Source organism: Podarcis tiliguerta (genome assembly GCF_965153285.1).
Source record: "Podarcis tiliguerta genome assembly, chromosome: 3".
Lineage (NCBI taxonomy): Eukaryota > Metazoa > Chordata > Lepidosauria > Squamata > Lacertidae > Podarcis > Podarcis tiliguerta.
The window spans coordinates 19,773,871-19,796,052 of record NC_139536.1 but is presented as its reverse complement, the minus strand read 5'-3'; the positions used below and the strand labels follow the sequence as shown (position 1 = coordinate 19,796,052).

General features: G+C 43.8%; 1 protein-coding gene and 1 long non-coding RNA gene across 2 annotated transcripts in view; both read left to right on the top strand.

Moving 5' to 3' along the window:
* Positions 1 to 22,182, top strand: part of PRKCE (protein kinase C epsilon) — a 301,423-nt gene that overhangs the window by 188,742 nt on the left and 90,499 nt on the right. Inside the window, exons 3-6 of the mRNA XM_083433032.1 lie at positions 13,307 to 13,466; positions 15,609 to 15,643; positions 16,887 to 16,972; positions 18,645 to 18,774. Of these exons, the coding sequence (XP_083289158.1) occupies positions 13,307 to 13,466; positions 15,609 to 15,643; positions 16,887 to 16,972; positions 18,645 to 18,774 (411 nt within the window). The remainder of the gene's footprint in view (positions 1 to 13,306; positions 13,467 to 15,608; positions 15,644 to 16,886; positions 16,973 to 18,644; positions 18,775 to 22,182) is intronic.
* LOC310674263 lies at positions 464 to 6,561 on the top strand. The gene is made up of 3 exons (XR_014509492.1): positions 464 to 3,766; positions 4,146 to 5,186; positions 5,577 to 6,561. It is a non-coding gene; the product is annotated as an uncharacterized lncRNA (long non-coding RNA).

The following is a 22,182-nucleotide window of genomic DNA, read 5'->3' as shown; positions in this document are numbered from 1 at the left end:
TGCAATCGTTAGGACTTGAATCTGCTTCATTTTGGCAGCGCACTTAACAAGGAAGTGATATTTGTACTGTATTACCAGGCACTTGGCATACTGGGGCATTTGTTGGTAGCCTCACAACCTGGCAGGCGCCGCTGGGACTTATTCCTTGCCTCCTCTGACCAGTAGCTGCTCCAAATGCCAGCCTCCCCCTTATGATCTGGCTTACCCAGTGACTGGCATAGCCAGTGGCTCCCTCCCCAGGGCCAGGGATCCAAACAAGCCCTAGATGGAGGTTGGCTGTGCTCCTATGCCTTCACACATCTGTGCTGCAATGAGCCAAGCAGCCGTGTGGCTTCCCAGTCCATTAAAGCACTGCTGCCACAGGTAAGCCAACATGAGCACAAGGAGGAGGAGTAGGTTGGAGTTACAGCAATGCCACCACCACCACAGGGCTCCATGAGTGGCTAGTGCTAGGGCCGTCTGATCTGCATCAGGGGTCCCAAAGGACAGCCTTCTCAGATGCTAGGGTCTGGCCAGACAAAGAGGAGTGGTGGGAGGCACCAGCTGGGGAACCCCCAAGAGAAACCCCAGAGGAGGACGGACCAGAGCTGGGGGATTGGTGGTGCGACACCGAAGGGAAGTCAGAGGGAGAGGATTGGGAGGAAGGACTCAATGCTAAAGGGGCAACGGGGTTTAGTGAGCAGGCGGAACCTGTGACAGGGAGCAGTTCAGACTCCAAGGCTGAAGCAGAGGAGGGGGACTGAGAGACTGCCGAAGAATCCAGGGAGTCTCCCTCTCCTGCTACAACAAGCTCCCCTCCCTGCTGGTCTCCAAGAATGTGCTGGATAATAAGGATAAGGAGGAGGGCAGAGCAGAGGCCAAAGGTGGGCAGATGCAGTTTGAGACTGCTTGGGAAACATCCGGGACAGGAGAGCCCTAGAAAGGGTTGAAGACAGGCACCTTCAGTCCTGGCAATTGCTCCATAGGGGCAAGACCTGCTGGGAAGTGTTGCTGAGTTGTATGCCGTTTTCTTGAATAAATGGTTAGCTTCACTAACGACGGAACTCTGCATCTTTTGTGCCGACCTGTGATTGACTCCAGCCCTCGGAGCCCCCTGAGATATGGATCCAGACCTGCACACTGCAGAGTGGACCTCATTTCCCCACTGGTATATACCTGGTTGCAATGTGATCTGCGGATGATGCTGTTCCTGTATGGCAAAAACAGCCATGTCTATTTTGGTGACAGCTGCAGTGCTTTCGAAACCAAGGCAAGGAGCAAAACAAAGGCAGAAATCAATGTTTGACAAACCATAAAAGGACAAAATTGATCCTGGGAGAAATAACTCTTTTTCAAGGTTTCAGGTGGGAGTTGTGGAAAGTGAAGTATAGAGTTAAACACACAGTAAGAAAAGAAAAGGGGGGGGGGGGAGAAAAAACAACTTATTGACAACCGTGTGAGCTTAAGTCCTTATCGGCAGCATCGGGTAGATGCTGATGATGATTCCCAGCTGGCATGAAGATTGAGAGAAAGGACACACAGGCCAATTATACTTTTAACAGGCACAAAAAGCAAAGCAGCCTTTCACAACCTGGCTGTCCCCTTCAGATTTTGTTGGACTACAACTTCCATCAGTCCCAGCCAGCACTGACCATTGGCCATGCTGGCTGGGGCAGGTGCAAGCTGTAGTCCAACAAAGATATGGAGGAAACCAGGCTGGGGAACACAACTCAACATCAAAGTAGGCCCCTCAGGGACAGGACAGGAGTGGTTGACCACCCCACAAGTTTCTCTAATTGGTTTAATTTCTTAGGTGTATTTCTGCTCCAGCCAACCAGACACAGTCCTTTATAGTTTGCAGGCTCTGTGCAAAGTTTATTATTATTACTACTACTACTACTACTACCAAATTTTTAAAGAGCAAATTGAAGAGATACCAAATAATACACCCTAATTCAAGACTCTCCAGGGAATCCACAAAGGAGATGTCCCCAATTAAATCCCATTATGCTTATCACCTTTTATCAGCTAGGTAGCACCTGAACAAACAGGAAAAGACTGCTGGATCAAAGAAGGGTTGTTAAGAATTCTCCGGACTTCTCATGTATTTACTACAAGGAGCAGAACATGGCTGTGTAATCCTGTGTCTAAGGAGACATGTCAGACTTCCTTGATGATGCTTTCCCAGGGACTAACTAAGACCTTTTCAGTTCAAATGCACCTGCACATCGTAAAGTGGTTGCTTGGCCAGTGGCGGGGATGGGGAATCCATATATTGTAGGTTTCCAGCTCCCATCAGCCTCAGCCAGCATGGTCAGTAGTCAGGGACTGTCAGAACTGTTGTCCAGTTACATCTGGAGAACCACACGTTACCCATCTCTGGTCTATGGGGTGCCAGTGGATTGTTTTTGTTCTATTGTTCTGACTAGTTGCTTTCTCTAATTGTTTTCCACTGAACTTTTCGTATATTGCAATCTTATCTATTGAAAAGCCCACATTATTATAAGTTGGGAAGCAGGGGTGCAGGTTTTTAAAATGCCTGCTCCTTCTGAGTGAAAATGATGGTCTTGCTGTCTGATCTAGCGCAGAATAGAAAACACAAAGAAGAAAAGTTCCTTGTTTAATGGGATGTGCCATACTAGTGTTTTAGAAACCAATGGAGTAACTCGGTGAATCAAAGGGTATGAACTCAGGCCAAAGTCACACAATGAGTGTCAATCCCTTCTGCAAAATGTGGGGTTTCCCACAATGTCCTCCATGTAGTGTTGCACCAGGGCATTGTGGGAAATTTAAACAGCTCCCCATTTGGGACCACTCTTTGGAGGGGCTCATGGCAGGCATCACCAGTGGGCCCTGACAAAACATTGTGGTCCACTGCTGATGCCCATGCATGCGTTGCAACAATGCCGTGCCATTAATGTACACTCCAATTGCACAATGTGGTTGTATCCCCTCCAGCATTTCATGGATGAAAATATGTACCTCCTGTGTTCTTGCTCAGGTCCACTGCTTGAGCTTCTTCATAATTCCCCCCCCCCAAAAAAAAAAACCCCCACTGAAGATGAATATGCAAATTGTGGTTGTACAAATCATAATTGCTTATCAAACCACAGTTTGATAACTAACAATTGTGTTCACAAAGCAGTTTCCAGTATTTGGACAAAACAGGAACCAATGGCTTGATGCAAACCACAGTCAGAAGTTTTGTGCGCAAAGGATAGAGGAAGAGGAAGGTGTGCAGCTCATGGGCTTTTGTCGTTGCATCTGAATCAGGCTGCCTTTTATATGTAAATAACACAGTATTCTAAGATCCGGTGATGGTTGAGGCCTGTATATTTAGGTCAAACTTCAGATGCCGTGCCAGAGAAGAGGGGCTAGCAATTCATGTCATTCCTTTGCTCTCCATAGGACCTAGTCAAGGCAACATTTTGGTGAATTGTTTCTGCTAGTAAAACTTTCATAAAAGGTGACATGAGAGAGGCCTGTTGGAGCAGGCCAATGGTCCATCTATGTAGTTCCAGCATCCAGTTTTCATGGGGGCCAACAAGATGCCTGTGAGAAACGGTCACAAGAACCCTTCCTGTGGTTTCCAGAAACTGGTATTCGAAAACATCCCTGTCTCTGAGCACAGCCACCATCATTTTCTATTGCATCTCAGCTTTCTAATGATGGCAACTTGCCAGAAGTCAGTGACAATCTATCTGTCGTAACAAAATGTTGAAATATAATATTAGCTTCTTTGTGGAAAGGTGTTTATATATCCAAAAATATACATACACACATAAAGGTAAAGGTAAAGGTACCCCTGCCCGTACGGGCCAGTCTTGACAGACTCTAGGGTTGTGCGCCCATCTCACTCAAAGAGGCCGGGGGCCAGCGCTGTCTGAAGACACTTCCGGGTCACGTGGCCAGCGTGACATCGCTGCTCTGGCGAGCCAGAGCCGCACACGGAACGCCATTTACCTTCCCGCTAGTAAGCGGTCCCTATTTATCTACTTGCACCTGAGGGTGCTTTCGAACTGCTAGGTTGGCAGGCGCTGGGACCGAACAACGGGAGCGCACCCCGCCGCGGGGATTCGAACCGCCGACCTTTCGATCGGCAAGCCCTAGGCGCTGAGGCTTTAACCCACAGCGCCACCCGTGTCCCTTTACATACACACATACAGTTCTTTAAAAAATATTCTAGCAATAGCCATGGATGCACAAACCATTACAATATATATTTTATTTTTCCTCTACCAGAAAGGAACTTTTAATGCTTTTTTTTGCATTTTAAGCATTGAATTATTTTATCTTACTCTGTATTCTGTGAGCCACCTAGAGAACATACATTGATGAGCAGCCGTACAAATCCAGTAAATAAACAAATGCTGCTCTTGAAAACTATATTATTATTTGAAGAAAGGTTCAAAGTAACTTTTCTCCCACGTACCTTTGATTGATTCCTCCGCAGAGCTTTCACATACTTTGTGCAAAAGTCAACCCTCGGTGAATGCTGTTGGGAAATCGGCTTTTAAGGTCTCCTTACCTTCATAATTAAAAAGAAAAACATTTGATACTGTTTTAATTGCCAGGCTAGAGTGACCCCCAGTGGTGTGCAAGAATAATTTTGATGGCTGACCTGGAGGGAGATGAATCACTTATGTGGGCCTGAAGTAACAATTGTACGATTTGATTCCAGTATGAATGGTTCTCTATAAATAATCGTAATTTTTGTGTGTGTGCCCATGGGGCTCATTCGTTTGCATAAGTAGAGTTAGGGACACATTTTTAGCAACACTTTTTTTATTAAAAAAAAAGTGTGAAAAACTGCCTGAGGGGAACATTAACAGACTTTTACCATGTTAGAGCTATTTCATATTCTCCAACTCTAGCATTGAAATATTGTTGTTGTTGTTTAGTCATTTAGTTGTGTCCGACTCTTCGTGACCCCATGGACCAGAGCACGCCAGGCCCTCCTGTCTTCCACTGCCTCTCGCAGTTTGGTCAAACTCATGCTGGTAGCTTCGAGAACACTGTCCAACCATCTCGTCCTCTGTCGTCCCCTTCTCCTTGTGCCCTCCATCTTTCCCAACATCAGGGTCTTTTCCAGGGAGTCTTCTCTTCTCATGAGGTGGCCAAAGTATTGGAGCCTCAGCTTCACATCTGTCCTTCCAGTGAGCACTCAGGGCTGATTTCGTTAAGAATGGATGGATTTAAATATTAAGGTAAATGTAAAGGTACCCCTGCCCGTACGGGCCAGTCTTGACAGACTCTAGGGTTGTGCGCCCATCTCACTCAAAGAGGCCAAGGGCCAGCACTGTCCGAAGACACTTCCGGGTCAGGTGGCCAGCGTGACATTGCTGTTCTGGCGAGCCAGAGCCGCACACGGAAACACCGTTTACCTTCCCGCTAATAAGCGGTCCCTATTTATCTACTTGCACCCAGGGGTGCTTTCGAACTGCTAGGTTGGCAGGCGCTGGGACCGAACAGCGGGAGCGCACCCCGCCGCGGGGATTCGAACCGCCGACCTTTCGATCGGCAAGCCCTAGGCACTGAGGCTTTAACCCACAGCGCCACCTGCGTCCCTAATTAAATATTAGTAATTTAAATATTAGTACCTATTTAATAATCCCATTTCCCAGCCTGCTTTCTGGTAATGCTCATTTTACTTTCAACACACAATCCTCTTTCTCATCTCTTCTTCAGAGATGCTGGTTATCCCTGTCTCAGTTTGTTCTCCACATCTCCTACATACTGCCTGACAGTAGGATTTTGTAGATGTTCTGGAATATTGTTGCGTCTTTTATAAGATACTGGGAAGAGTCTAATGATCAAAGACACCAAATCCCGTTCCCCTCCTTGGATGGTTGCACATTTTTTCTACACAGAATGGCTTAGGTCCTCTTAGGGTACTCACAAGGAGCACAGGCTGAAACACAGGTTGTTGAGCATCCATTACTTTTGTATTGCTAGCTTTACACTTAGGGTGCAATCCAACCCAATCCTGGCACCTGCAACTCCCATTCCTTTGAATGGGAGAGATTTTGAGCACTTGATCAAACCTCTCCCTTTAGCAGGGTGGATAAAAATCAATGATTTAAAAATAAAATTTAAAAATCTGATTTTTTAAAAATTTAAATCAGATTTTTAAAATAAAATGCTTTTGTAGCAAAAATCTTTCTAAATATAGTTTTCCATTTAAGTTACATTGTAGCCCAAAGGATTTAAGGATTTAAGTTTTTCATGTGTGCTAAAACTCAGTCTAAGATTTTTTTTTAAAAAAATGTTTAACCACATCCGTTAACAAACATGGATAAATATGCTATAATGTTATTGTTTTAGTTAAATAAACTGTTTAAATTGTTTTTAAGGAAATGATTATTTTTCTCCTTCCAATAAAGTACAGCAGAAAAGTTGTCCAAATATAAACAGTAATTTCATAATTACCTGTCTTTGTATTTCTAATACAAATCAGTAATTTTGGATATAACTGTAAAAACTACTCTGAAAATTTATTATTCCAAAAACGAAACCTTCATCTTGTAGAAAATATTAAGATTATTCCAGCAAGAATGAGTCTTTCTGTAAAAAAAAAAAAAATTAAATCAAGTCTTACTGACTAGTGATTTAAATCATGATTTAAATCAAATCCACCCTTCCCTTTGGTACAAATGGAACTTCAAAGTGCTTGATTGGCCAGGACCATTCCTTATGTGTAAATGTAGAATGTACATGAATTCCCTACATACATGAGATATATTTTCATTTCTCCCAGTCTTTGAACTATTAAAAGGTAAAGGGACCCCTGACCTTTAGGTCCAGTCGTGACCGACTCTGGGGTTGCGGCGCTCATCTTGCTTTATTGGCCGAGGGAGCCGGCGTACAGCTTCCGGGTCATGTGGCCAGCATGACTAAGCCTCTTCTGGCGAACCAGAGCAGCGCACGGAAACACCGTTTACCTTCCCGCTGGAGCGGTACCTATTTATCTACTTGCACTTTGACATGCTTTCGAACTGCTAGGTTGGCAGGAGCAGGGACTGAGCAATGGGAGCTCACCCCTTTGCAGGGATTCGAACCACCGACCTTCTGATCAGCAAGTCCTAGGCTCTGTGGAAATGAGTTGTAGTTCCCTAGAAAGTTGCTTGTATGGTATTTTCATGGACCCCTTCCTTTATGAACCTTTCTATTAAAATTAAGCCAGAAAGGTGAAAACTCATGTTTTTACACCGGAAAGGCCATAATTAAATGTGACCAAGGTTGCTGGTTGCTTTTTGTCTTGCAAACTTACATGTATCAGTCAAAGCCTCTCTTACTACCTGAGATATCTAGTGTCGGCTTAACATGCACGCGTGAATTTATTTATTTTGGGGGGGGGGACATTAAACACATTTAATCTGCGGTCTCCAAGTAAAGCTCCCCCCCCCCATGCTTTGGCAACTGATAATTAGCTGGCTAAACTTCTAAATCCCCTCATTTGTGCTTAGCTAGTTAATCTAGATTTGAGCTAATGCATTTTGGCACTTCTCTGCTGGATCAAACCTTCTCACTAAATTTCTTCCTAAATTCCATTGGGCATGCACAATAAATTAAGTTAAGTAATGATTTCTCATTACTTGATTGATTTTGCTGTGCTAAAAGGGACTATTTTAGAGTTCCAGGAAGCTGAAGTTGGGAGAATATATATATATATATATATATATATGAATGTGCATTTCTGAGGTTATTTAATATAAAAATGATACTGCACGTTATTTCCAAGGCTGACTTTTAAAAACCCTGGAAACGCAGATGGAGGAGATCATAATTTATCTCTATGTGAACATTTTGAAGCTACCACTCTTCCATCTATCTCAATATTGTCCAAGACCAGCTGCAGCCCTCTGGGGTCCCAGGCAGTGGGAGAAGAGCTTGTGTGGCGCAATGCTTAGACTGTTGGACTCAGAGCTGGGAGACCAGGGTTCTTAGTCCGTTTGCACAGCCACACAGAGTGACCTTGGACCAGTCACTGTCTGTCAGCCTAACCTACCTCACAGGGTTGTTGTGAGGATGGAATGAGGAGAACCATGTGTTCCAGTTGGAGCTCCAAACAGGAAAAGGTGGGATTATTTTCCAACAAGAGGTTGCTGGAAACTGAACTTGGAGACCTTGTGTGCTCTAGCACTGAGTTAGCACTTCAAAGTGGGCTGCAGTTTTTCTATCATCTCTCTCTCTCCTCTCTCCTCTATCTATATCTATCTATATGTATCTATAGCGATCTATCTATCTATCTATCTATCATCTATCTATCAATCATCTATCTATCTATCATCTATCTATCATCTATCTATCTATCTATCTATCTATCTATCTATCATCTATCTATCTATCTATCTATCTATTATCTATCTATCATCTATCTATCATCTATCTATCTATCTATCTATCATCTATCTATCTATCTATCTATCTATCCATCTATCATCTATCTATCTATCTATCTATCTATCATCTATCTATCGTTTGTTTGCTTTGCATACTGACCTTCATCCATAGATCTCAGAGCAGTTCACAACGTAAGAATGGAAATTTTTAGAAAACCACAAAATACATTCAAAGTGGGCTGCAGTTTTTCTATCATCTATCTATATCTATCTATATCTATCTATCTATCTATCTATCATCTATCTATCTATTATCTCTCTATCATCTATCTATCTATTATCTCTCTATCATCTATCTATCTATCATCATCTATCTATCTATCTATCTATCTATCTATCTATATCTATCTATCTATCTATCTATCTATCATCTATCTATCTATCTATCATCTATCTATCTATCATCATCTATCATCTACAGTGGTACCTCGGGTTAAGTACTTAATTCGTTTCGGAGGTCTGTACTTAACCTGAAACTGTTCTTAACCTGAAGCACCACTTTAGCTAATGGGGCCTTCTGCTGCTGCCACGCCGCCGGAGCACGATTTCTGTTCTCATCTTGAAGCAAAGTTCTTAACCTGAAGCACTATTTCTGGGTTAGCGGAGTCTGTAACCTGAAGTGTATGTAATCCAAGGTACCACTGTATTTATTTGTTTATTTATTTAGCATACTGACCTTCATCCATAGATCTCAGAGCGGTTCGTAACATAAGAATGCGAGATTTTTAGAAAACCACAAAATACATAATAAAAAAGCAAGAACAAAGATTACTACAACCCCCACCTCCCTGTGGGAATGGGGGCATCCAAAATACTATGCAAAGGGTTAGTGCTGTGATGCTATACACCTGAGACAGTTTTTGTTTTCATTTGGTCCAGTTATCAGCTGTTGCGTGTGTTTTAACTGTTCAAGCAGCAAGTGCGCTGCGTTATGCTGCTGCTTGCCTCAGAACCGGTCTGTAAATATTAGTCTCTCATACAAATTCATGTAAATATGTTTCAGTAACGTAAGTATTACCTGCCTGTCTTGTGCGTTCAATCCGACAAGAGCAAGAACACCAAGTAAAACTCATCTCTTACTTTTAAAAGAAAGAGTCTTGCGTAGTTTCCCTCCGTTACGCTACAGTCCAAGAGTGTCCCTGCAGACGGCAATAAGGCGGTAACATCGGGGAAGCGTCGCAGAACAACGAATAAAGCAAAATGATGTGTGGATGGCCCAGTGTAAATCCACCACTGATGCGCTGTTATTAAACCAATGACATGTTGCAGAATTTGTTTGTTGTTTAGTTGTTTAGTCATGTCCGACTCTTCATGACCCCATGGACCAGAGCACGCCAGGCACTCCTGTCTTCCACTGCCTCCCGCAGTTTGGTCAAACTCATGCTAGTAGCTTCGAGAACACTGTCCAACCATCTTGTCCTCTGTCATCCCCTTCTCCTTGTGCCCTCAATCTTTCCCAGCATCTGGGTCTTTTCCAGTGAGTCTTCTCTTCTCATGAGGTGGCCAAAGTATTGGAGCCTCAGCTTCAGGATCTGTCCTTCCAGTGAGCACTCAGGGCTCATTTCCTTCAGAATGGATAGGTTTGATCTTCTTGCAGTCCATGGGACTCTCAAGCGTCTCCTCCAGCACCATAATAATTGAAGCTGAGCATCAATTCTTCAGCGATCAGCCTTCTTTACGGTCCAGCTCTCACTTCCACACATCACTACTGGGAAAACCATAGCTTTAACTATACGGACCTTTGTTGGCAAGGTGATGTCTCTGCTTTTTAAGATGCTGTCTAGGTTTGTCATTGCTTTTCTCCCAAGAAGCAGGCGTCTTTTAATTTTGTGACTGCTGTCATCACCTGCAGTGATCATGGAGCCCAAGAAAGTAAAATCTCTCACTGCCTCCATTTCTTCCCCTTCTATTTGCCAGGAGGTGATGGGCCCAGCGGCCATGATTTTCGTTTTTTTGATGTTGAGCTTCACACATGAAATGCTCATCTGGTGGGATCAAACACTTCCCTCGCACAATAGTGAGCATGGGCATAGGTGAGCAAGACCCCGACAACTCATGTGTAGGAGAAGCTAACTGTATGAAGCAACCCTTAGGGATTATGTTTGCAGGAAAGGGCCCTGCCAAATGTCTGGTATAAAGCAATTGCCCGTAAATTTCTCTGTAATGGAAACAAATGCTAGATGAGTCAGAATCATGTTTTTTGTGTGTGTTGGTATCAATGAGACGTGCCTGGAACAATTCTGGGCAAGAATCCTGCTGGGCTGGGCTAGGATCAGCTTGCTTGGGATATGTGAGCAGGCTTGCAGAAATGGACTTGGCCCTTTGCAGGATTAGGCATGTACAGGATATTGAGGACGAAATAAGGGAGAAGACGTTAGCGGTTGGACTCTGTCCAATCTGGATTCCAGCCTTGGTTTTAAGTGGAGAATTATTTGATCACCTTGGTAGGTGACCTTCGCCAGGGAGTATCTATCCCTGGTCCTGCTGGACCTCTCAGGAGCTTTCAGTAACATTGGCCGTGGTGAATTTCTGGTATGTCTGTCTGGGGTGGAAATTTGGGGCATCATCTTTAGAGAACTGCAGAATTCAAGCCATCAAGAATTCAAGCTGTCTGCTTTGGCTGCAACATGCCATGTTCATGAATTGTAATCATCATCATCTCCCTGCTTTTTTACCTTCCCTTAGCCTGCTCTTATTATATGATACTTAATTATTTTCCTTATTTTACACATAGTGGGTTGTATATAAGTCAATATATACAACATAATTTCTGAAGTGGTTGGTGGTTTCCTTTTGAAAGCTTTGTAATCAAAAGCTTATTCATAATTAGTCTTAAGGAGCCGCCAAATGAATTTCTCTTTATTGTTCTCTTTATTGTTTTTCACATGTTCTAGTAATTTTGCAAACCTTTTGAATTTATAAAGAAGTGTGGTATAGTAGTAGTAGTAATAATAATAATAATAATAATAATAATAATAATAATAATGGAATAAGTGGCCCCCTCTGTGGAGTTGAGGCTATTAGTATTATGAATATTAATAACATTACTTAAACGCTAAACTACACATTAGATATTTTTTAAAAAATACAGTGGCTAGGTAACTTAAAGTCCTCCTTGTATTTCTCCATAAGCCCTTGATGCTACGCAGCTGCAGAAAACAAAATCTTTTTAGGCCCCACAGCAGTGCACTTGTAGGCCAAAGAGAGCAGCCTTATTGAGTTTCCAGGCAATTGAATAAGAGTTTGCTTATTTATTTATTTTGCTGATTTCTAAATCAGATATCAGGAGCATATGGTATAATAATAATAAAAAAAATAATAATAAATCTCTATTAGTACCCCAGTAAGTTGAATTCATTAAGGTCCGTGTCACCGTTATCAGATGTTGCTTCACAACACAGTGAGTGTATCAGGATACGAACCCTCTGGTTGTGTCCCCTGGGATGCCTCCCTGATATTGACAGTGGCTGGTTCATATCCTTTCTCTCCCTCCAACCCACCCCCCAAGCAAAAAAGGATGTGGGTGGACACTGAGTGTGTCTCACTCAGTGCAATGTAACACAGCTGGAAGCCTCAACATACGGACTGCGTGGCTTCCCTTTGATAGCGGCGTCGCAGCTGGAAGCCGAAAGTTGTGTGTGTGATCTCTCTGCCTGTTGCGGTCCCCCTGCAGCGTTTGGTTTAGCACAATAGCTAAAGAACAAGGAAGAGACCACAGCATCCCAGTTTTCGGGGGAAACGGCAGAAGGAGAAACAGTGCGAAAAGAAAGAAAACAAATGGGATCATCGCTGGCCCTTGTATATATCATCCTGCTTGCTCCTTGAGAAAATATGCTGAGTGTTTGGCAATTGAAATTAAATACGCCGATGGAACCGCTCGTTTCCTCGCCTTGAGAATCAATTTGTATCTGATGCAGACAGTGTGCTGACACTCCAAACTGCTTCAATTTGCATTAGAAAAACCCTGCAGTTTCATTAAGAAAGGAGGCGTAATAAGATTTAGTTACTTGCAGCCAATTTCTGTGGGCTGCTGGAAGTGAACAGTGGGGCAGAGAGCAAGAATCTAGGCTTGATCTACTAGGGTAAGAAGCCACCTTTGTCCCCTTCTGGCTTAGCAACAGTGTCTGAGGAGGGGGTGGCACACCAGTAGCGCCCACCCCCCTGGCGGCTGTGATCTTGCCTCTTGCTGGAACTAGATAACCAAGGCATTCTAGAAGCATCCGTGGTTTGGGCCAGAGATAAACTTTGGGGAGGTGGGGATAGTTCTCGCCTCATATATTGTAAACCGCCCTATGATTCTTGTATGAAAAGCGGTGTAGAAATTTAATAAATAAAATAAATACGCCAGCTAAGTGTGATGAACCAGGCAAAACTTTGGGGTGGTTTGACGCAGAACTGGAAAGAAAACATCAACGAAAGAAGAATGGATTTTAAAGCTAAGGGGCTATGTGAAGCTGGAGAAACTAACAGAAAAAAGAAGAAAAAAACCCAACATGACAGAGTATACACTCCCTTTTTTTTGGAATATCGGGGGAGGGGGGATAATTGGATGAAATTGCGAGCAGGATTTGAAATATGAGCAGTGGTAGAAGATTGATAATATATGAAATAGAAGAAATGTCATAGATGAAATGTTTATTAGAATGCAGTATTTAAAAGGGGATGGGATTAAGAGCAGCATGGAGGGAAATGCAGGAAGTCAAAGTTTAAAGAGAAATGTATTTGGACTTTGAAATATACATGTAAAGATTTTTAAGTTTAATTTAAAAAAAAAAAGTCTCCGGGGGGAAATAAAAAGCATTGTGGTGGTTTGCACCCACGGTGTGATGTGGAAATCAAACTGCAACTGTGCATTCTCTTGATTCTCTCACCAGCTTTCATATCTGAGATGTTCTTTCCCTTCCTCTCTCTTTTGTTCTCTCCAGCACCCAAAGACAATGAGGAACGAGTGTTTAGAGAGCGGATGCGGCCCCGGAAGCGCCAGGGGGCAGTGCGACGCAGGGTCCACCAGGTTAACGGGCACAAGTTTATGGCCACCTACCTTAGACAACCAACATATTGTTCACACTGCCGAGACTTTATATGGTAAGTATTTTATGAGGTGTCATTACCGGGTAATGGCTAGCTCAGGGGAAGACTGAATTAGGCCCAGAATGGGTCCCTGTTTGGCCTGCAAGGATTTCCCCCCCTCCAACCAGACCCCGCTGCCCTACAACTGGTTTCATATGTGGTATCAGGTGTGGTGCAGGCAAATCTGCAGGTCCACAGAAATGATTAGAAGCCTTAAAATGCACTTCTGGTTAGCCCTCATCAAGCCATTCAGTTGATCAGCTGCCCCAAGTGGAGCTTGCTGAAAGGTAAAGGACCCCCGGATGGTTAGGTCCAGTCAAATTTGACTATGGGGTGCAGCGCTCATTTCCACTTTCGGGCCAAGGGAGCTGGCATTCGTCCACAGACCGCTTTCCAGGTCATGTGGCCAGCATGACTAAACCGCTACTGGCACAGCGGGACACCGTGATGGAAGCCAGAGCGCACGGAAACGCTGTTTACCTTCCCACCGCAATGATACCTATTTATCTACTTGCACTGTTGTGCTTTCGAACTGCTAGGTTGGCAGGAGCTGGGACAGACCAATGGGAGCTCACCCTGTCACAGGGATCCAAATCACCGATCTTACAATCAGCAAGCTTAAGAGGCTCAGTGGTTTACACCACAGTGCCACCTGTGTACCTACTTGCTGAAAGTGCCAAGCTTACATGCTTATTAGAGCTTACATGCTAATTTAGAGCTTACATGCTAGGATTGGCTGTGCTACAGGATTCCCAGTTTGGGGAACTCCATATTGCAACTGTTCCCTGCTAAAGCAGGCTTGCATTAAACACCCATCGGTGCCAACAGGAAGCGCTGGTAGGGTTGGCACTGATATCAAGCCCTCAAGTAGGGCTTGCTATGAACACAAATCTTCCTTTGCATTCAATAGTTTTTGGTAAAGCAAAAAATAACTTTGGGGCAATTAGCATCAGTGCTATGCCAGGTAATTGACAGGTGATTGTCCCCAGTTACCACTCAAAATGGCCTATGGGTGCAGGTCAGGATCCAGCCCACCCGCCAGATCCCGTTCTCCACCTTTGGGCTAGCTTGTTGTGTTGCATGATAGCATGTGGGCTGCTTCAATTACTGTAAATCCATTCATTTCGTTGAAAAGAAGGTAACTATTGTTGTGGTTGCTGCAGCTATTTGATAATATAGAACCAAACTCTTTGTATTCTTTCTGCACACCTTCTTCGGAGTAATTCCTATTGAGTATAATAGGATTTTCTTCCGAGTAGGCATGCGTAGGAATGGGCTGTAAGATTTTTAAGTTGTTGACTCGTTCAGACGAGGGATTGGTCAAGTACACTGAATTTTACCCATCCCCAGATAGGCTGGTTGTCTGAATCATACCAATGTGTGTGTATGCATACACGGCAGAGAGAGGGGTTTTTTTTCCCAGATCTGTAACACTAAAACTCCAGAAGGTAATGTTCAGCTGGCCCTACATCTATCAATAATGTCTCTTGTGGCAGGGAAAAGCTCCTCAGCCACAGTGTCTCTGATCTTTGCAGGACTAAAATAGAGGAAGAAGCCTTTCAAGCTTTCTTCTTCTCAGTTGCAACCATTTCAGCAGGGCTGGCTAACCTGTGGTCCACAGATGTTGCTGATTTACAGCTCCTATATAATCCCCGGCGGTTGTCCATGCCAGCTGGGGCTGATGGGAACTGAAGTCCAGCAACATCTGGAAGGCCCAAGATTAGCCTGAATTAAGGACTCAGAGGCACCAGATCTGCAAGACCTTTCAGGGCTTTGGAGCATTTGTGGCTGTGCAGATAACACACAATGCTTTCTTTCATGTAAGAGAGAGAGAAAAAGAGAGAGTGTCAGGGTGGTGGAGGAATCTGTTCCTAAGGAGCCTTAAGAACTATCTATTTTCATTTTTGGCATGGGATTTTTGGCAAAGTATATGCTTGGTGACATTTCCAAAAATGATGGAGGGGGGAAACAAAGGGAAGAATTCCATCTGTAGAGCCAAGAGAGGAATCTCCTTAAATAAATTGGGTTGCAGCCAGTACATTCATCCCTGGTCATTGGCTGTGTCTCTCTCTTGACCATGTCAATGTTGCGATGTGAAAATATACGTCCATTCCCGATTCCTAATTCATGCTCTGTGTGTTTGTTTTTCATCTCCAGGGGAGTAATAGGAAAGCAAGGGTACCAATGTCAAGGTAAGGAAAATTTGACATACAATTATAAGATCTGTGGTGTAAGTTATAAGGAGCTAGCATCTTTGCCATTCATTGGTTCTTGGAACAGGATCAGCGATCAGTCGCCATAAAGAGTATAAAACACAGCAGGATCAAACAAACAAACAAATAAATAACATTCAGCTCAGAGTTATATCATTTAAATGAATAAAGAGCCCCTGATTATGCAAAAGCAACTTAAAAGAAATTGAAAAATTGTCCAGTAGCACCTTAGAGACCAACTAAGTTTGTTCTGGGTATAAGCTTTCATGTGTATGCACACTTTTTCAGATACTCTTCAGATATCTGAAGAAGTGTGCATGCACACGAAAGCTTATACCCAGAACAAACTTAATTGGTCTCTAAGGTGCTACGGGGCAATTTATTATTAATTTTTATTTATTTCAGCGGTGTCAGACCAACACGGCTACCTACCTGAATTTAAAAGAAATTGGTCCTTAGTGCTGTCTTCTAGGTGAATAGGCATGGGCCTCTACAAACCTCAATGAGAAAAGAGTTTCACAAGTGTGGGGCCACTACTGAAAAGGCCCTCCCTCTCATAGCCATCAGTTTAATGGACATCAGTGGCAGGCACAGGAGCACAGCCCTGGGGATGTACTGTGGGCAAGTTGACATGAGTGCAGGCCCCAAGCTGTTTAGGGCCTTCAATATAAAAAACGAGCGCTTTGTATTGTGAATTCGCAGGATCTGTGTGCCATGAGAGCCCCATGATTCTCTTGATAGCAGCATTGGAACAGGATGCAGTGGGTTGCATTCAGCAGAGTTGTCCCATTTGGGCAAGGGCCTCTGTTTGCACAGCAGAAGTTGTCATCCCTTTCATCCCCCAGCAAACCCCCCCCCCCATGTCCTGTCTTCTCCAAAGAGTTGGTAGGGGAAAACCTGGAAGAGATTTCAGGGGCAGAAGTGGGGAGGAGAAGGAGGGGAAATTCCACTAGATACGAACAAGACAACTTTGTTGCAGCCTTTTCCCCAACCCTGTCCCCCAGTTCAGCTCAGGTACAATAACCCTAGACCACCCTCTTCAGTTAAGAAGTATATTGCTTAGGTTTTTCAGATCCTCTGGGACTGGTGGGTATGAATGGGAAGCAACCCTTCAGAGTTTGCCTTTTCCTTTTTCGTTTTCAGTTACCTCATCCCTTCTGGACAAAATAATAAAACTGCCTTTGTGAAAACTCAAACTTGATACGGTTTCTCTTGTTTACAGTTTGCACTTGCGTAGTCCATAAGCGATGCCATGAGCTTATAATAACGAAATGCGCTGGGTTGAAGAAGCAGGAAGCCCACAATGAGGTAAATATTTATAGAACAAATGCTCTAGATAAAAGGGAGTTGTGCTGTTTTGTGGAATTTTTTTCCATATCTATAAAGTCAGGCCAAGTCACTGTCACCTCCCCTGTTTGTTAAAGAGATGGAGAAGGAGATGGATCCCGACTGCACTCTTCTAATCTCTCTTTAGTCCACCATTTACTTTTTTGCATGACTGAGAACTGTTGTGCACAATTTCCCTGGGAACTATTGTCAATGTTTGTTTTTAAAAGAGGGCCAACTCTGAATTCTGAGAATGGAACTGGATACTGGCCACCCAAAGCGGTGGCCCTGTCTTCAGAGCCTGCTCAAGAAATTCTGCCGCCTGAGGCAAAAGACAAGATGGCTGCCCCATTACCACTCCATATACAGAAGCCAACCAGACTGGCAGCTGAATCCCATTTCAGCACTGATGATGTGTCTTTGTCCTCTGCCGTCTGTGGTTCTACAAGGTTCCTGTGCACAGCTTCACACCCGAAGCAGTTTGCATTTCCAATTTTGAATTGGCAGGGTGAATCTAGACTCAGGGTAGAGCTGACAGTGTGCAGAATCTTTTTCTCTCTTGCCCTCTTGCAAAAAGTAGAGTGCCGCTGCAGTCTGTTCTCTGGGATGCCCCACCCCATAATATCTCAGTTTTGTTTCAGAGAGCCATTGCACTACCATCTTCTGCTCCCACCCCCGGAGCTTACAAGCCAGTGTTTGTGCTTTTAAAAGCCATGACCTCTTGTGCCAGATGTTAATCTACCAACTTGTGCCATCCTTCTATGCCAGCGGGGATATGGAAGTTCCTGTGTAGATTTACATTCTCTGGCTCCAGACTACAGGAAGCTTTAAAGCATTTCTGAATTGGTGCTCTTATTGTTTTAAAGAACTTCTGGGTAGAAGCCAGCGATAAGAAGTGGGTGGGAATATGCCATGTATCTCCATCTGCAAGTGGAACTTTTTAAAACAACCAGAAGATTATTTATGTAGCACAAGTGATTCATTTAGGGACAATGTTGATGCTGATTTGCAAACGGCATTTGGTAGGATCCCGATGTTTCTTGAAAGATGACCAGAGGGTCCTCAGCAAGATTGGCAAGCTGACCCGAACCACTCTGTACTGCTGATATTCCCCTGCAACAGGCATAAGAAGCTGCCTAATACAGTCTCAGACTGCCTTTCCACCTAGCCCAATACTGTCTGCTCTGACCACCAGCAGCTGTCCAGGAGTTCAGACAGAGCCTCTTTCTCCTTGTCTGCTGCCTGATCCTCTTCACTGGGGACCAAAGATATTCAATAGCCTGGGATTTTCCACAAGCAGAGTGTACTCTCTATCGCTGCGCAGTTAACCCTCCCTTAAAAGGCACAGCTTACTCCCATCTCAGTATCCTTGATTCACAGAATTAAAGAATTGAAGAGTTGGAAAGAACCACAAGGGTTATCTATTCCAATGCAGTCCCACAGCTGTCCCTGGGTGGGCTCAAACCACCAACCTTCTGGCTAACAGCTAGACCCACTGACCCACAGAAGTCCACCATTTTGCCTATGCAGGGATTGGCACTCGGGGAATTGGGTTTGCTTTTGTTACATATGGAAAATGTAGAAGTACTTTGCAAGGCCTTCACTGGAAAAGACTAGACATACCAGAGTGGTGTTTTTGTGATTTTTCTGCCAGGTGGGCTCCCAGCGTTTCAGTGTCAACATGCCTCACAAGTTCAGCATTCACAATTACAAAGTGCCCACCTTCTGTGACCACTGTGGTTCGTTGCTCTGGGGTCTTCTGAGACAAGGTTTACAATGCAAAGGTAGGTTGTGCTTCCTCCTTTGCGCTTGTGCTTAATAATAAAGCAAGTAACAAAACGAAGCCTGTTCTGCCTATTATGCAACACAGCTGTTTTTCTCACTTGTTGTGGAAATTTATTTGGATGCCTATATTTCATGAATTTTGCATTTTCTTGTATAGTATCAGTATTTATGTCTGTTTGTCACTTTATACACACGCATAAAAAAAATCTAAAAGTGACTTTAACAGGATAAAATAGGAACAGATAAAATAAACAGAAAGCAAGGAAAGTTAAAACTTTTCCCAAAATGTTCATCGAACAACACAGTAACCTATCCCAAGTGCTTTACGTATGCTCCTTAATGTACATGCCTTTGGTATTCTTTTAGTATTAGGTGCATAAAGATTTGTACAAATAATAAATTGCTTTAAAATGCACTACCTTACCATACAAATTCCTGGATTCCCCAGTTACATTTCATAGAGAGTGGGGTAGCCAGAACCCTGGATTTTTTTCCCATATGAACTCACACATTTAGTCCTTGAGTGGTTAGCTTCTCATTCTTTGCCATCTCATTTTCGCACCAGGAACAATTTATCTGCAATAGCAAGCTTAAGTGGAGGAAATCAAAACATGTCTGCATCTGAGTTAAAGCCCCCCGTTTTTTTTAAATATACACACTTGCATGCCTGCAGCAAGCAGAACAAAAACAACCCAGAATAATTCAGAAACAGAGAACAGGATAAATGGAGTTGGTTGGCAACAGCTGCTGCCAGCCCTGTTGGCTTATTCAATTCTTGGCAGATTTGTAGAGATGCCTCCCTGTCTCCTTATGTTCACTTAATTGGATTACTTGGACCCTTTTTTTAACCTTTTAATTTATGATGTTTTGGGAACATTCAGGGTTGTCCTACTGCGGGTGGTCACAGAATTCAAAGTAAGCTCTGAAGTATCTATGGCTGCTTTTATTAGGGTCCGTTTCTGAAACCAGAGGCGTATTGCTTTCCCTTGTTTTTGGTTTGATCTTGCAACATAAGGTATTCAAGGAGCATCCTACTAAGGCAATGTTTCTGAATCACAACAGCTTTATTTAAAAAAATCACAGCGGTGGTGGGAGATAGATAGGAATGTCAACTTTTTGAAAAGGTTGCCCTATAAGGGGGGGGGGAGTGCCCATATTAGGACTTTGTTAGGCCAACAAAAATATCATCAATTTTTTTGCAAGCTTTCAACTTCATCATAAATTTTATGGTGGATCGTCTCCCTCCTGCCTCTTATCAGGAGTGAGTAGCATCTGGTTGTGGGATTTGTGGAGACGGAGGTCCAGCTATTACGTGTTTCTTCTTCTCAGGAGTTTGGGGTACAACATGAAAACTGCGAGCACCTGAAAGTTCATTTCCCACACCCCCATCTTCAAAACTTACTAGATGCAGCCACGTACAGCTTGACTAACACCAGAAGCCTTTTTATTCCCCCCCCCACCCCCCTTAAGTTTTGTTGTAACACCTAGTCTGGAGAACTCAAAACATTTGCACACCATTTTATGAAGTTTTGGTTGGCCTAGTAAACCTATAGCTCTCATATGGACTTTGGACTTTTCTTAGAAAAGTTTCCTTCAGTGATTTAATTCTCATTCCAGTAGCAATGGGAATGGAAGGGCAGGGATGGGGAGCCTGTGCCCCTTGCCCCAATAAACTAATAGAATCATAGAACAGCGGCGTTGGAAAGGGACCCCACGGGTCATCTAGTCCAACCCTCTGCAATGCAGGAATCTCAACTAACGTATCCATGACAGATCCAACCTCTGCTTAAAAACCTGCAATGAAGGGGAGTCCACCACCTTCTGAGGGAGACGGTTCCACTGTCAAACACCTCTCACCTTCGGAAGGTTCTTCCTGATGTTTAGTGAAAACCTCCTCTCCTGTAACTTGGGTCATCAGTCCGAATTCTATCCGCTGGAGCACGATAGGATAAACGAACTTGCTCCATCTTCTGTGTGACAGCCCTAATAATAATAATAATAATAATAATAATAATAATAATAATAATAATAATAATTTATACTCCGACCATCTGGTTGGGTTTCTCCAGCTGCTCTGGGCGGCTTCCAATGGAATATTAAAATACAATAAGCTATTAAACATTAAAAGCTTCCCTAAACAGGGCTGCCTTCAGATGTCTTCTAAAAGTCTGGTAGTTGTTTTTCTCTTTGACATCTGGTGGGAGGGCGTTCCACAGGGTGGAACTTCTTGCCACTACCAAGAAGGCCCTCTGCCTGGTTCCCTGTAACTTGGCTTCTCGCAGCGAGGGAACTGCCAGAAGGCCCTCGGCGCTGGACCTCAGTGTCCGGGCAGAACGATGGGGGTGGAGACGCTCCTTCAGGTAGACTGGACTGAGGCTACCATGTCTCGTGTTGTTGGGCTCCCAACTCCTATCAGCCCTTGCTGGTATAGCTCATGATAAGGGATTATGGGTGTTGTAGGCCAACAATGTTTGGAGGGTTGCAGATCCTTCATCCCTCTGTTAGAATGATCATTAAATGGCATCTGTGTGAGGAAGCGACTAGACCCTTGAGCAACAAACAAAGGACCCAGGTTCAATCCCTTTGGAAGTGCAGTGAATTATTGTTTGGGGGGGGGGGCGGTGTTTGGATTTGTATCTCTAAAAGTGTGCAGCATTGAGTTATGCTTACATTTTTGTACACTTTCTTGAGCTTTTTTTCCCTCCACAAGAGGGCACTCGCATATAAGGTATAAGGCTCCAGCAGTCTGTCAACAAATGAGGAGTCTCAGTGTTAAGCGGCCCAGTTATTTGCTGCTTCCTTTGATACATTCGCAGCCAGAAATCAATGATGTACTTGGCAGGGGGAACATGTATATTCGTTTATGATTAATGGGTCTGTACAATGAAAGGCCTGACGGCTGATTGGATCGTCCTCTGCCTCTGCCATTGCTCATTGCAACCCCCCCCCCCCCCCCAAAAAAAAAAGGATTTTCAGTAGCAAGCTGAGTTATAAATGGTTTATGAAAAGGCTGGGTTGAGAAATGTGAGAGATGTGGACAGAGATGGAGAGAATGATGAGAACAGAAGGCGTAATGGAGTAGAGCTGGAAAGGGAGGGATAGGTTGGCCAAGATTTCAGAGCGGCCTGTGTTGTTTCATGGGGACATGGGAGCATAGCTGTCAACGTTTCCCTTTTTAAAAGGGAAACTCCCCTATTCTGAATAGGATTCCTCGCAAGAAAAGGGAAAAGTTGACAGCTATGCACGGGAGAGTGAACTGTGAGGCACTTTGAGACAAAGTGGGTTATCAGGATCTGCTGAAAATATAATGGCAACAAAACACCTTCTCTCCCTCAGACAATTCTGGGCACTGCAGTTTACCCCTCTCAGAGTTACCATTCCCAGCAGCCTTTTACAGAGTAAGGTAA